This window comes from Emydura macquarii, unplaced genomic scaffold (genome assembly GCF_026122565.2).
Source record: "Emydura macquarii macquarii isolate MOO-44397 ecotype Brisbane River unplaced genomic scaffold, CSIRO-AGI_Emac_v2 contig_2422, whole genome shotgun sequence".
Classification (NCBI taxonomy): Eukaryota; Metazoa; Chordata; order Testudines; family Chelidae; genus Emydura; species Emydura macquarii.
This window is the reverse complement of record NW_027132559.1, coordinates 32,578,255-32,593,538: the sequence shown is the minus strand read 5'-3', so window position 1 is coordinate 32,593,538 and position 15,284 is coordinate 32,578,255. Positions and strand designations below refer to the sequence as shown.

At 38.7% G+C, this 15,284-nt stretch overlaps 1 protein-coding gene across 1 annotated transcript in view; it reads right to left on the bottom strand.

Annotated features, from left to right (window-relative positions):
* PEX1 (peroxisomal biogenesis factor 1) overlaps positions 1 to 15,284 on the bottom strand; it is a 57,267-nt gene that overhangs the window by 4,654 nt on the left and 37,329 nt on the right. The window contains exons 14-21 of the mRNA XM_067562202.1: positions 14,745 to 14,934; positions 14,337 to 14,503; positions 13,461 to 13,595; positions 12,119 to 12,183; positions 10,576 to 10,718; positions 10,389 to 10,492; positions 8,687 to 8,863; positions 4,297 to 4,527 (exon numbers count right to left, since the gene is read on the bottom strand). Of these exons, the coding sequence (XP_067418303.1) occupies positions 4,297 to 4,527; positions 8,687 to 8,863; positions 10,389 to 10,492; positions 10,576 to 10,718; positions 12,119 to 12,183; positions 13,461 to 13,595; positions 14,337 to 14,503; positions 14,745 to 14,934 (1,212 nt within the window). The remainder of the gene's footprint in view (positions 1 to 4,296; positions 4,528 to 8,686; positions 8,864 to 10,388; positions 10,493 to 10,575; positions 10,719 to 12,118; positions 12,184 to 13,460; positions 13,596 to 14,336; positions 14,504 to 14,744; positions 14,935 to 15,284) is intronic.

Sequence of the window (15,284 nt, the reverse complement as noted above, 5' to 3'; positions counted from 1 at the left end):
GTAATAGACTAACAGTCCACCAGGCTGAGTGAGTACAGGAGCCATGTCCTGCCTGGCTAGAGGGGGCACTGTTGCACCAACCCACTTGACTCCAACATACAAAACTTTGAAAAATTAGGTATTTCTGGAAAAACCTAACTTTTTGGGAATGCTCTATCTGAAAAACAGTTTGGTCCATTCAGTCCAAAATTTGTTTTAGTTTTGAGTGAAAAATGAAGGTTACTTACTTGTACCCTGAGTTACTTACTTGTACCGTGAATTCTTTTCAGCTGGTGCATTTCAAGAGTGTGAATACACAGAGTAGACTTGAAGAAGAAATTAAGGTTACTTACTTCTAACAAAAGTTCTTTGAGATGGACTCTGCATACTCACACTCTGGGATGCAACATCAGTGCAGCTTGAATGGTGTGTCCAAGCTGTACAGGTTGGTGCATCCCAAGAGTGGGAAGAACTAAGGCCTTTGAATTCTGGAAAAGTTTGCATAGTTAGCATTGAAGTTATTTGCTATGGCAATTGAAACATCAATGATCTGCAAGTTCTTTACAGACTAGAAAATGTGTATCATTCCAAAGCCCAAAGCTGATGCATATTAAGAAGCTGGAGAACTCTGAATTATCAAAGGTATGTTAATACAACTGTCATCTATAAAATAGGGTAAACATTTCAAAAGCATTTCAGTGATTTAGGTTCCTGAGTCCAATTTTCAAAAGTGATTTAGACATTTACACTTCAAAGTCTCTTGAAAGACTCCTTGAAAGTCACCTAACTGCCATTGTGCCTTTGAAAATCACCCCCAAATCGTTTTTGAAAATGGGACACAGGCGCCTCTCTCACTCGTTTAGGCACTTTTGAAAAAATTTACCCCAACCTAATTTATACAGTTACTGGAGAATAAAGGTTTCTGCATAGGAGGGATATCAACATTTACCATGGCATTTCACCATAAAACTAAAGGATTTCTCAGACACAATTCTTGATTAAGATAAAATTAAGGGTCTGGATACACATATCAACTTTTTAATACAAGAGCTTGAAAGAACACTGCAATTATTATAAAAAAATAATATCTGAAAGGTAGGGTAATCTAAATTAATGTTAAAGTTTAAAGTACAATTGTGAAAAACCATGAAGTTCATAGGTTACACAACCATAACTCTGATCTTATATCAACATCTGTCTTCTACCTACACATCAACGATCCTCATATACCCAATCATGCTAGAACTGTGCTAGCAAAGTCATATTTAAGCATAGTTTTAACTATAGTATTGATAGGGACTACCAGACCTGCTACTTAGAGATTGTCCAGTAGACTTTGTTGGATTGTCTGCCAAGAGAGGCCTATCTAGCAGGTGATTAAAAAAAAAGCTGTTAAAGAAATTCTCCCATTATGGAGTCTCTGAGAATCCTCTAGGCCCTGATTCAGTGAAGTACTTAAACACATGCATACCTTTAAGCATATGAATAGTTTTACTGATTTCTCATATGTTTAAAGTTATTAATATACTTATGTACATTGCTGAATTGGGGGCTTAATCTCTAATGGTCTAATCCAACAACCACTGAAGCCAATCAAGTCTCCTGTTGACTTTACTGAACTGAATCAGAACCTAAATGCATTTCAATTTACTGTGTTAGAAATGCTAAACAAAATCAGTTTTCCTATATAGGAGGACTGCCTTTGAAACTGCCTCCTGTAAGACACTGACTGCATTACTAGCCATTGCACTACAAAAACTTATTAATGTAGATGAAATTTGACATAGTAATATATTTTGAACATTCATCCATGTTTTAACATGGAAACATTATGAATACACAGATTTATTTTAGGGACAAGAGGGGAAGAGTTAAACATGTTACAGCTTGACAAGCTTTAAAGTTCTGTTAAAGGGAAAAAAAAGTTAGGCCCAGCCTGGTAACATAAGCAGCAGTACATTTTCCTAGTGCAATGGAAATCATAGGGCTGGAAGGGACCTCAAGAGGTCATCTAGTCCAGTCCCCTACACTCATGGCGGGACTAAGTAATATCTAGACCATCCCTGACAGGTGTTTGTCTAACCTGCTCTTAAAAATCTCCAATGATGGAGATTCCACAACCTCCTCAGAACAACAAATTTATTTCTTTATTGTCCGCGAGATTTTGTATTGCATGTTATTGGAAAAATGTGACTTCTCCTATGGGATTGTGGTATAGTAAAATACAGACTCTCTTTGTAATGGAAAAGTTTTCACATCAAGTATGAACACGAGAGAAGCATCAAAAAGAGGATAGGTATTTAGAAATCTGGTCACCCTTTTTGGCGTACTCAGAGGAGGAGGGCTCCCTAGCCAGCAAGCTAGAATCTTTAGCCAAGTTCTTTAAATATTAACCTGATCCTGACTAAGTAATAAATAATGTAATGTTAATGTCTTATTGTAACTTTAAGATAATAAGTTTTTAAAAAATAATTTCTTTGATTTTGGGAAAATATTTGAATTCCCTCATGTTAAAACTTCTCCCAAAATCTGGAATAGACCTATTTGGATTGGGAGGGTCCTCTAATCTATCTTGTAAATCCATTCCTCTGTATCATAGCAGGATTGATTTTATTATCACTAAACCACATTTAACAGGCAGGTGTCAAGTCTAGCCTCAGGGCAAATCTATCTTTGAATATCTCAAGTGATGGCAATTAAAAAGTTGCCTTTAGCAGCTTATTTTACTGATTAGCTGATCTTATAAACTATATCTCAATACTTGATATTCATTTTCCCTGAGGCAACTTATGCCTAGATCTTGTGGCTTTACTGCAAGTAGTGTAATACTTCCTCTACTGTATTTGAAAGAGACATGGTAAACTGAACTAAGTTATTTTGAGGGTGTTTATGATTTCAATAAGTATGAACAAAATGTATTCACGGAGGATAAAAATAGAGAAAACATCTTTGAATATTATTGGCCAAGCTTTGTTATAAGATTATATTATTACTTCTATGGTAACATAATTAAAATTATACCTCACGTGACCTTGAATGAATGGAAGCAAAGAGCTGCCAAAGAACCATGTCTTACCTGAAAATCTAGTTAAATGTGTTGGGAAGAAGTGACTATCTGAATTATGTCTCTAAATGATTTAATTGGATTTGAAAGCCAGTTAGGCTAAACAGTTAGCCAGCTTGACAACAGGCAGTTACATCTCACTAGACAAATACAGTTTCAAATTACCAAGCTTTCTTCAAAATGATTAATATCTATTTTCTGTACAAAGACCTCTAATAGGACTTTTAGAAGACCTCCTATTACCTAGAGCCAATTTGAAGATAAAAATCATATTTTTCTCTTATCAGTAAGAGGTGCTTTAGCCTAAAAATAATTTATCAGGATTTAAAATATTTTTTATAAATCCATGGAACATTTCACTGACTATGCTTAGTTTTAAGGATGCCAGAACCTGTTTCAAAAAATTAAATTTATTTTTTCATCTGTTCACTGCATCACATCAGTTCTTAAATATATTCTTGGTGCTTTTACAATTTTTATTCTTTGATTTTCACCACAAGTTGAACCTGTTGGTGTGTGTCTGACATGTGAATCATAACAAACAAGCCCGTGAGTATATGACATCAGTGATCAGCATTAACAAAATAAGTTACCCATCATGGTGAAATCCTGAGTCTTGCACAGATAAAGGGATAAAGGAATCAATTCCTTAGGTGACATGTTTGACAGGGATGGCAACAAAACTATAGAAGTTCTGGTTCTTAAGACCAATCAATGACTGCAGCTAAGATTTTCTTACTCCACGGAAGCAACCTATTTAGCCAAAAGTAGTGCACTGATGGAACAGCTTATTGGACACTACCGCATTCTCAACATTTTGGTTATGACTTGGCTCTCTAGCACTGTCTGCTGACTGAAATGGTTCTGTAATATGGTACTATTTAGTCTCAATTACTTTGGGAGAATCTTTGGGGAAAGAAACAGGTAGTTTACTTCAAAAAACAAAACCAAAAAAACAATACTAGTTAGGATGTAGTTTATTTAATTAGAACATATCTTGGTCTAAGACTTTGTCAAACTGCAGAGAAATCACTATCATATTGTGTTAGTGAACCTCCCTCTATCCCCTTGGGAGATGATGAGAGAAGATGGCATGGGGAGGTTTGAGGGTTAAAGCACTGTAACCATTCCTGTCTTTTAAATTCACAGTATCTGTTTTCAAACACAAAATATCCTAATTTGTATATTTTTATATTCCTCTCCCCCTCAAAAGTTTAGCATAAATGTCAATTATGGAAAAAGAGACAAATTACCAGTTCTGAAGGAGTGCCATTTCCTAGCTCTGATTCATAGGAGCTTCCGAAGTAAAGACGATAAACATTGGACCTTGAATCTTCAGGAAACAACTCAGACATCTCTAGGGAAATAAGAGACTGCTCCAGTCCTCCTTCTACATCCCCTGCTGAATCATCTGAACCACTGCTATGGTTTAAGAACACCATAGAAGAGAGGCTCAGGTCACTGTCAGAACTAGAACCGATATCCTAGGACAAAACAAGAACAAAATGAGAACCATTGCCAGAGACTTTAATTAATTCATATGTAACAGCAATTTGCTATTTCATTTAAAAACTGATATTTAATAAACTATTTAATTTGGGTTGTTTCTGCTTGGTTGCTGATTCTAGCAAATCCTCCTCCACTGTGAGGAAATTTCTAAATATTTTGCAGAGAACATTCTTCAGATTTAGCTGGAACTTTTTGCTTCTATGGTAGAAGAGCAATAATTTGAGGAGACATATGTCTTATTTCATAGTTTTACGATCTGTGTCACTCACTAAGCATCTGGAGATGTTAACAGAACTTCAAACACAACCTATCTTGGACCATATTCTTTCTGGCTGGTGAAGGACTGCTGTAAAGTAACAGGCCCATTATTAATGGAGTTTGTCAAATGTTTCTATTAAGAGGGAAAGATGCTGCTAAATTTTAAAGAGGTTTGTGTATGCCTTTTCCTCAAGAAAGCATTACTTGATTTTGACAATGTGGCTACTTTCTGCTCTATTTCAAATCTTTATGAGATGGGTGAGTCTGAGTTGCAATATAAAAATAAGGTTGAGGGCCAAAAACCAATCCTCTGGTTGAAATGATGGAATTATAGCTGTAGAAGACACCATCCTGAATTTTTGAGACTTGACAAAGTTGTTTAGGAGTCTTCGATCCAAAATTGATTGCCATTCTCCATTATTTTTCAGGACCAGAAGTAGCTGGAATAAAACCCCTTCCCTCTGTGCAGAATAGGAACTGGTTCTACAGCATCCATTTGCAGACCCACTGTTTGCTTTAAGAAGTATTTGTGAGTGGGATCCCTGAAGAGGGATGGGGAAGGGGGAAATGGGGAATGGGTATAGGGGAGGGAAATAAAATGGATAGTATACCCCGATCTTATAACATGCAGGACCCATTTGTTTGATGTGATTCTCTCCCACGCGGTAAGAAAGTGGGGGAGACAGTTTCCAAAGGGTGGAAGGTGGGTATAATGGTGTACCTGCAGCTCAGTGTTGAGGGATGAGTCTGGGCCCTTAACCAGCCCGTTAAAACTGATGCTTAGATGATGAAGATGATGATGTTTCAGTAGCAGATGCAGAGGGAGCAGGTGGTCTCTTCCTTGGGATCCTCAACTTTTTCCTAGGTGGTTTATATGATCTCTCCAATCCTGAGAATGAAGTGGAACGGGATCTTTGAGCAGTTTGGGATCTTCTAAATTTTCGTTCGTTTGTAGATGTGTAAATCCCAAGGCACTGCAATGACTCTGGAATCCTTACAGGTATTCAGTGAATCATCAGTGGACTCAGCAAACCATTTGAAGTCATCAGAATGGAATCCAGAGGGGAAGCCCGCTGCATAGAGATGCATCGAGCAGCAGTGTAGGCTGCGTACAAAGAGGCCTGTAGTGAAGTTCTAAACAACAGCTGACTCTCGTTAATAGCAGCCTGAAACTGGTCACGCTGATCAGCTGGCAGATGCTCAATAAAAGTTGGTGGATTTGGCATTATTTGAACGATTGTATTTAGTCATGAAAGCTTGACAGTTTGCGATCCTAAATTGAACAGTTGTGGATGAGTAGGTCTTTCTGCTGAATAGATCACGGTGTTTTTGGTGTGGCCTTCACATGATGTTGTTGGCCACATTTGTTCACGGACTCCACAATCAGGGAGTTCAGTGTTGGACGGGTGAAGAGAAATTCAGTCTTTAGTTGGGACATAATATTTCTTATTGGCCTGTTTACACGTTGGTAGAATCATTGCAGGGGTCTGACAGATGGATTTGGCAAGATCCAACAGAGCCTCATTAATAGGCAGGGCAATTCAGGTAAAGGGAGTCCACTGGAAGATGTCCAAGAGCTTATGCTGTGACTCTCTGACCTCTCCCAAGGGAATCTAGAGGGAATCCATCAATGTGCTTCATTAACTCTTGGAAGTATGTGAAGTCATCAGCCACAGTCGGTAACTGCTTCATTTGGGAAAAATGAAGAAATATTTGTTTGAGGAGTAACCTCTTTATCTGCCCTGGTCTCCTGCTCCTCAAAGGATTCTTGTTCCTGAGATAATGAAAGAGAAGCAATTGGAGTAGGGGAGCATCTCTCTTTGTATTCCTCACAAGAGACTCGTGGCATGGGAAAACTGTGGACAATACACAGCCCAAGGATCCCAGTATGACCAATGGGGTGGTTCAAAAGGCATCAGGAGTGGCATTCACTGGTGCTTGAACCAGGTATGGGGAACACAAGCCCATCTTTTGTGCAAACCCCCTCTTGTCCAAAGTGTCAGGAAGGAATCTCTTGTCTGAAGTATCAGGGAATCCTGGATAAAAATATTTGAATCAGGAAAATTCCTGCTCTTCAAGCGGGGGAGCCTCAGCACTTTCTAAAGATGTTGGAGAGTCAAGCAGCACCAGGGAAAGGTCCCACCTTGGTGACTGTGCTTGTCTTGGTACTGATAACCTCGCAGTACTGACTAAAAAGGAAGACTTGGCTCCTGCAAAATGCATCTTTTTCAAGAATCTGAACTCCTGTGCTATGGGGGGTGTGGTAGGGTGGTGGTGGTGTGGAAGGGGTTTGAAGAGCAGGGCCCCATTCTGCTGTCAATATTGAGGGTATATGCTGCTCTGGCAAGTCCACTTTGGTCAAAGTAGATGGTACTGATGAGGCTGTCTTAGGGGATGCCAAGACCGTATGAGAGGCATGGCATCTTCCCAGTACCGAGGCTGTCTTAGTGGCTGACTTAGATGCAGACGGAACCAAAGGAGTTGTGGGTACTGTTGTCTTAGAAGTGGAATGCTCTGCTGATACAGTGTTCTGCTTGTGCGGCATCGAAGGTTTTGGTGCTGAGGCATGCTTGCTGGCCTTTTTCTCTGCTTAGCTTGGAGCCTCAGGCACAGGATTAATACCGAGAGCACCCGGTGCCTCAGCTGCACTCAGAATGGGACATGAAGTCTCCACAGCAGTCTTGATCCATGAGTACAGAGGTATTTTTGAGGTGGACTCTTTCTGTGGAGAACGATTCCATTTTCTATGGGTTTTCTCTGTGGATTTACCTTCGGTAGACCTAAGTGAATGTGCTAATGTTGACAGGGCACCGTGTTCAGCAACCAATGTCCAGGGGGGTCTCTGGGCCTGGAGCTGAGGCTGGTTCAGAGGGAATGCTTCATCATTAAGAGTTTCAGTTTTAGCTCCCGATTTTTTCTCACCCTGTCCTTAACAGTGGAGCAGATGGAGCTCTTTTGTGGGATATGAAATTCTTCTAAACAATGGATACAAAGGGAATGCCCATTGGTGACCAGAATGGTCTTCAAGCAAGAAATGCACCACTTGAAGCCCAGAGAGGCTGGCATACCCCAATGCAACAGAATCTAACAGGGGAATGTCCCTCTTCCCAATGAGGAAAGGGATCGAAAGTCACTCTAAATTCCTAAATAGAATGTAAATAAAATGCCTAAAGAAAAAACAATAAACTAAAGAAGAGTAACTAGGCTAAGCAACTTTGAAAGGAAGGCACACTAATGCTCCATCTCAGGCTAATGCTGTTGTGAAGGAACTGAGAGTGGTTTGCCTGTGCACCTCTATATAGTTTCGGAGTAGGGCATGAGGAAGTATATGATGCATGTGTGGGCCGAACAGGCACCACTACCAAAATACTGTGATTAAAAAAAGTGAGCACACCTGAAGTTGAACACCCAGAGGGGACACTGCATGACGAAGAATTATCAGGTGTCCATGCTGATATTATTAGGTACATCAACTGCATTCAATACCCTAATGTTGGAAAAATGCTCACTGACCCTATGGACACTCTCATGTGAGGGGCTGCAGTGTTCTATCTTGTCACTCCTCTCATGGGCTCAGATCAAAATACATCAATTTAACATTTTTTTAAAATTGCAAAAATATACCAAAAATTAAACTAATTTTGTCAGAGGGAAAAATTATTATTACAATTTTAATAAGCGACAAATATAGAATAAGATTTAAATCATGTGTCAGAGTTTACAGAGCACAGAAATTATAGGAAAAAAAACATTTTATTTAAATACAATTTTGTCAAAAGTGGCAGAAATCTATTTTGGGTAAAGTCAACCTATTCAAAATATATTCGTAACAAAATACAGCGATTAAGGAAATACTTTAAATCGCAGTGCACTTACTTGTGGTAAACTTGAACCCACACTAGCGTGTATTGCCTCTAACTGGGCATTGTACAGTAAAGCTTTGAGGTCAGCGCCTGTGAAGTGCTCTGTTTTTGCTGCCAAATGCTGAAAGTCCACATCATTTGCCAGAGGCAGAGAATGACTGAGGGCTTTTAAGATTTCAAAACGAGAAGTCTAAAAAGAAAAAAAAAAAAAAAAAAAAAGATTGTATATAAAGTAATCTGTTTCCTGCTTCTAACTGCTATTCAGCAGTTTGACAGTAAGTCTCTTAAGAATCTTCCCAAGAGGCTAAACTAATCTGCAGAAAATATATGTACTGAAAGGGGATACTCTTAAAATAGTATATATAGGGACAAACTGCAACAATCTATTTTCAAAGACAAGCATATGCTTCTTATTACTACTTTCACATCAATTTTCTAAGAAAAATACTGCCAAACAAAATATCCAGTGAGCCATGAATTCTCTAAGCACATTCTATTATATTAATTAATATATAATCAATATTCAAGATTTTTAAATACACCATTAAAGCTGAATTCTCATGCACATTTTGTAAATATAATTGGATTTGCCTTTTTACTAGTTTTCCCCTTTCTAAACATCAGAAGATAAGAGTCCAGACAAAGGAAGTGTATGTTTGCGTTCTTAGTGCATGTCTTTGTGCATAGGAGAATGAAATAGGACAATATCTGTTAAACTTGCCATGTAAATTGCTAATGAATATTCTGTTATAATTAGGGGCAATCAAAGGAACAAATCCTGCAGTCTCTACTGGTCTGATCCAAAACCCAATGAAGTTACTGAGTCCTTCCATTTACATCAGTAAGTGTTGGATCAGCTCCTATGTGTACACAATGGTCCAAATGCAAATGAAATAAGTTTCCATTGCATGGAAGCCAGGTAATGGAGAGCCCAAACAGCTGGATTCTATGCCTACCTGGCTCAGGAAAATGGGAGGCAAAGGGTGGGAATGAACACAGTCCAGGGTTCCATGAAAAGAGCAGATCCACTGGGTCACTAATCTGTATGGGGAAGCAAAAGGCCATATATGCTACTCACTATGCCCTGCAACAGCAGGTGAAATGGTGACCTGGACTCTGCTTGCAGGTGGAAAGGACAAATTTCAATCTCCCCAATCCCAGCCCCTATGTATTTCCTGTAGGCAAAGCCCTTTTTATATGGGCTTTGTCCACAAGATCATGATTGGTCCTAAATCTGTGGAAAACAATGGAAGAGTATGTGGAGTAAAAAAAAACATTGACACTGCTAGTCAAGTCAAATTAAATATGGCTGTCTACTACATGGGATTACAAACATCTGAAGGATTACGTTCTTTCTACAAACACAAGACCTAGGAATACTGGGCCTGATTCTCCACTGCTTGAACATTGCATAGTCACTCAGTTATACTGTGCAAAGTGGGTGTACAACTCCATCATTTTGATTCTGATCATGTTTTATATCTACTTTACACTCATTGCAGCTGATCCACCCTGCGCTACTCCAGTTTTACACCAATGCAATTCCATAGAAATCAGTGGAGTTACACAGGTGTAAAACTGAAGTGATGCAATGGTGAATCAAGTCCACTTTTTTAAGGTGTAGATAACTACACAAAGTACAAGGCAGTGGAGAATCTGGCCCATTATTCTGATTTTTTTCTTTTCATATATGGTGTAGTATATAGTTTCTTTACCTGATCAGGAGGAGGACAGTACAGGCATTTATCCAGTCGACCCGGCCTCAACAGAGCAGGGTCAATCAAATCAGGACGACTAGTAGCAGCCAACACAAAAACCCCTTTGAAAAAATGAGAGAACATCATTAATGTGCTGAACTCAAGCCTTTAAAAAAAGAAAAGAAAAAGACAGCTAAATTATTACCTTGTAAGCCTTCTACTCCATCCAGCTGAGTCAGCAGTTGGTTAACCACTCGGTCTGTCACTCCAGTATTATCATGACCTCGGCGAGGGGCAATGGAATCAAACTCATCAAAGAAAACAATACAAGGTTTGGCTGCCTGTGCTCTGGAACAAAAATACAATCCTTCAATTCTGCTTAGATTTGAGTTAAGTAAAATAAATCTGCTTAGAAATGTGTGTGCTGTTTGGTCTGTAAGGACTTATCTACACAAAACACTTATTGTAGCAAGCTGGTATGTAAATCTACCCTGCTCAAGCTTGCTAAGCAGTAAATGTCAGTGTGGCGCCTACTGCCATGAACTAAAACGTCTGTAGGGTTTGATCTAGCCCACTTTGAAGCATAATAGGGAACTTCTGAGGTGCAGCAGCATGTCCCATAAGGACACTAAGAGCTTGTTTACACAAACATTTAGTTTACAGCAAGCTGCTGTGTGAATCTCACCTGCACTAGTCTGCCATAGTCTAACTGTTCATGTGGACCCTGCTGATGCGCATTAATAGTCCACTAATGCGCTTTAATCTTGTCCTATTTCAAAGAAGACTAGATCAAAGTGCTCTAATGAACTGTTTATGCATGAACTGTTACACCATAGCAGGCTGTTGCAAGGTGGATTTACACCCCAGTTGAACTCTGAATTCATGGTAATGTAGACCAGCAGTGCCCAACCTTATTACACAGGAGGGTCATATAAACCTAAGTACAACCTTGTGCGGACCAAATTTTAATTTGATTTTAATAATTTTTTATTTTAATAAGATTTTAATAAATCTTATTTTAATAAGATTTAAAGTTGCCTGTATTCATTTATATTTTAAGTTAAGCTTGTTTTGTATGTATTTAGATAGACAATACCATAAATAGAAACAACCTACTTATACTTTTGTGTAAACTAAATGATGTAAACATGACAACAAAACGCTAAAGAATCAGCCGTTAGTATATTGGGTTGAAACAGGTCGCGGGCCTTATGAAATGCTCTCGTGGGCTGTGTATCGCCCACAGGCTGTAGATTGGCAACCCAATGTAAACATGTCCCAAGTTAGTTATATTTAATTATAGAAGGCAGCAACTCTTACAGTTTCCTGTGGAAATAAGCCTCTTTGAAGAACAGGATTTCCAGTTAACTACCATTAATATTTTATACTTTATTTTGTACATATGACTATTTCCTTCTGAAGTTCACAATCATGGTGTTAAAATACTATGGAAACTTTAATGTCAATACATGCAGACAAGGTTTCCATTTGTAAAAAGTCTTACCCGAAGGCCACCTACACAATAAATTGCCTGGAACTCAATTTATCAACCTTGGAAGAATGAAGGTTAAGTTAACCCTGCCAGGATTTAAACATGTGGTTTCAGCAGGTCTGGCTATTTCAGACCTAACGATCAACACCCATTAAGCTGCTCCTCGAGACTGCTGACAAAGAAATTCAAATAATTATTTTTAGCATCAGCCATGAAAATGGAATCTATTTACAACATTTATTCTTAGAGGACCGACCTGTTAAAGACATCTCGAACAGCTTGCTCACTTGCTCCAATATATTTACTGAGGAGCTCAGGTCCCTGTACAAAAGCAAAATGAGAAAACGCATGAGTTGTGTTTTTTCTCAATTCCATATTGCTGTGGAATATATTAACAAGGTGGGTTATTTGTGCTAGCACTAGAGAATTTCAAAGTAACGGGCAAGCAGTTGTTCCCAAGTGAGTCAAAAAACTCCATAAACTGTGCCAGGTAGTGCTAATCTAATTGACTCTCAATTTTCCTGCTGTAAAGGAAAATGTGTTACAGTATCACACATCTGTGGATTGTGTTTTGAAGAAACATTTAAACCATTTTGGCCAGCTGAATTACCCACTGAGTTAGGACCCTTTTTTTAAAGAAGAGGAAATTAAGAATACATACAATTTTCTAAAAAATACTTAGTAATTAATTACAAACAAAACTCAGAAATAACATTGTGTGGCCACAGCATATAGTCAGTCGGTGATAGTTAGACAGCAAGTGCCAGATCCACAAAAGAACTCAGGCATCTAAGTCTCGGGTTTAGGTGCCAGTTTTGGCTCCATTGCAATTCACAAACTCCTACCAAACCCACTCAGTGCCTAAATTTTCAGGTTAAAAGTTCCCTCTGTGCCTAAGTTTCTGCCTCTGAGCATGTGGACTGGTGACCAGACACCTATCTCCTGCCCAAGGCCCAGACTGATCCACAAACCAGTGGAAGATAGAAATGGGCATTTGCCTAACTATCTTGTGTGCAGGGCCCAACCCACTGGTGGCTTCTGAGCATGCCTACTGGATTGGCCCCCATTCAAAATTGCAGTGGCCACCTTACAACTTTTAGCCCAGGGTTAGAGCACTTACTTGAGATGTGAGAGAGCCAGGTTCAATTTTCCCCTATGATGGAGGGGGAGAAAGGATTTGAACAGGGGTCTCCCACCTCTCAGGAGAGTGCTCCAGCCACAGAACTCTGGGATATTCTGATATGGGGATCCTTCAGTCTCTACTCTTGAAGCTGTGAATAAATTACAGAAGAGTGATTGGAGCAGGGGAACTGGATCTTGGGTCTCCCGCATCCCAGGTGGGTGCCGTAACCTCTAAACTACAGCATCTCCCTCCCTCCCTCCTTACTGATTAAGTAAGTATCTTTTCACAGCAGAAAAATTAAATGTTGTAATAGTTTCTTTGTGGTCAATGACTGCATTTTAAATGTGAGTTTCTTAATCTGGTATTTGACACACACACTCTCTCTCTCTCTCTCTCTCTCTCTCTCTCTCACACACACACACACACACGATTTTTTGTGTTAGTACAAAGATCTAATAAATCAAAACTTTGTTACCTTGATGCTGATAAAATTCATTCCACTCTCTCGGGCAACTACATCTGCTAACAGAGTTTTTCCCGTTCCAGGAGCACCATACAACAAAATTCCTGTCCTCTGTCGTATTGGCAGGTTTGCAAATAATCCTGGATACTGAAAATACAGAAAGTCATCAAGAGTACTATCTATTTTTAAATAAGTAATTATTTGGTAACATATTGTAATAACTGGCTTCTGACGAGTGTTTGTTTATATGGACATTCTTGTGGGATTATTTATTTCAGCCACATTGTCACCAGCAGTAATAGCCTATTACAAAAAAAGTGTTTGATCATTTCTTTGAAAAGCTCTAAGGTGAGTTTCTCATCCCTACTCTGGCACTTTTACATTGGGTAAAAGGGCCAGGGTAGTGTCAAGGGGCACTAAAAGCTCCAAAACCAGCCAAGGGAGGAGTCCTCTAATTCAGGTACTACAGAAGACAGTTGTAGTAATGTTACCTTCTAAGGACCAACTCATAAGGCCTGGAGTAGAAGATAAGCCTGAGGTTGGGAGGAATGCATCCAGCTCAAGGCTGCAGTACTGCAGTGCTTCTGGGCAGTGCTAGGGCCCATACACAGCTAAGGACAGGCTGCTGTAATTTGGTCAGCCTCCCTGTGGGATTCCTATATTAGGTTGGAGGCCTCTCAAGCCTTCAGAACAATTTAGGTAAGGGAGGGTGCAAAAATGGCTTAAAGCTACCTTTGTCCCCCCTCTACCAGAGCTGCAATTTCTGTGCAGAGTCTATTTTTTCCTAAGAGTAGCTTTTCCACAAAATAAAACTGTTAATCAGAGTTCCAAAAACATAATGGCATGTAAAAGTACTAAAGCATCTGTTCCTGGTTTAAAAGAAGATACCTTTGTGGGTAACTGGATGGTATCCATGAGTATTTGCTGTACATCCTTTAAGCCACCGATCCTCTCCCAGCCCAAGTCCTTAGGTTTGTGTAGGTTAACATTTCTCAGAGATGAAGGAGTGAAATCTTTTAAAGCTTTTTGAAAGTCTAAGGTTGACAGATTCAATTCTGTTGAAAAAAAAACACCAGAAACAAAACAAACTCCAGTTGAAATGTATTTACACTTACGATGAAAAATAAAGAATATGTGCATATGATATCAAAGACAACAAAACTTTCTAAATAGCAGTTAAAAACATTTTAAATGCATAGAGACAGTTTTACTACAACGTCTTGCTTTTGTATTATTGCAAATACATGCCATATGGTACAACTAAAATAAAATAGAGATTTGGTGACTCTCACATACCTTCTTTTTTGCATGGTCCCCTGTTAGAAACACAGGAGTGTATGGCACGATCCACTAGCATTGTAAAATCTCTAGCTATGAACCCTTCTGTTTCTTTTACAATATGCTGGAGATCAAGATCATAGAATCTACTTATACTGGTATTCAATTTATTTTCTATTATGGAATGCAATAATTCACATCTTTGCTCCTGAAAAATAAAAATATACAGCAAATTTATATGTAGTTTTACACAGATATGAATTTATCATCTATGCTTAGAAAACTCAAATGTTTCAGATAATGAAAGTTACCAAAATTCCATTCAACACAGGAGTTTTGTGACTAGTATACAAAAATACTAACAAACTGAAGAAAGAAAAATTCAGATTAAAAAAAAAAAAATCAACCTAAGACTTCACCAACTTTACAGTTCTAAATGACTAATTGACCACTGTAACCTCATGCCCAGCAATGATAATTTTAGAAATCAATCTTTCCATTCTATCCCAGTCATATCTGCTTCAAAAGCACTGGAATAAATTCTAAATCAGAAATGAA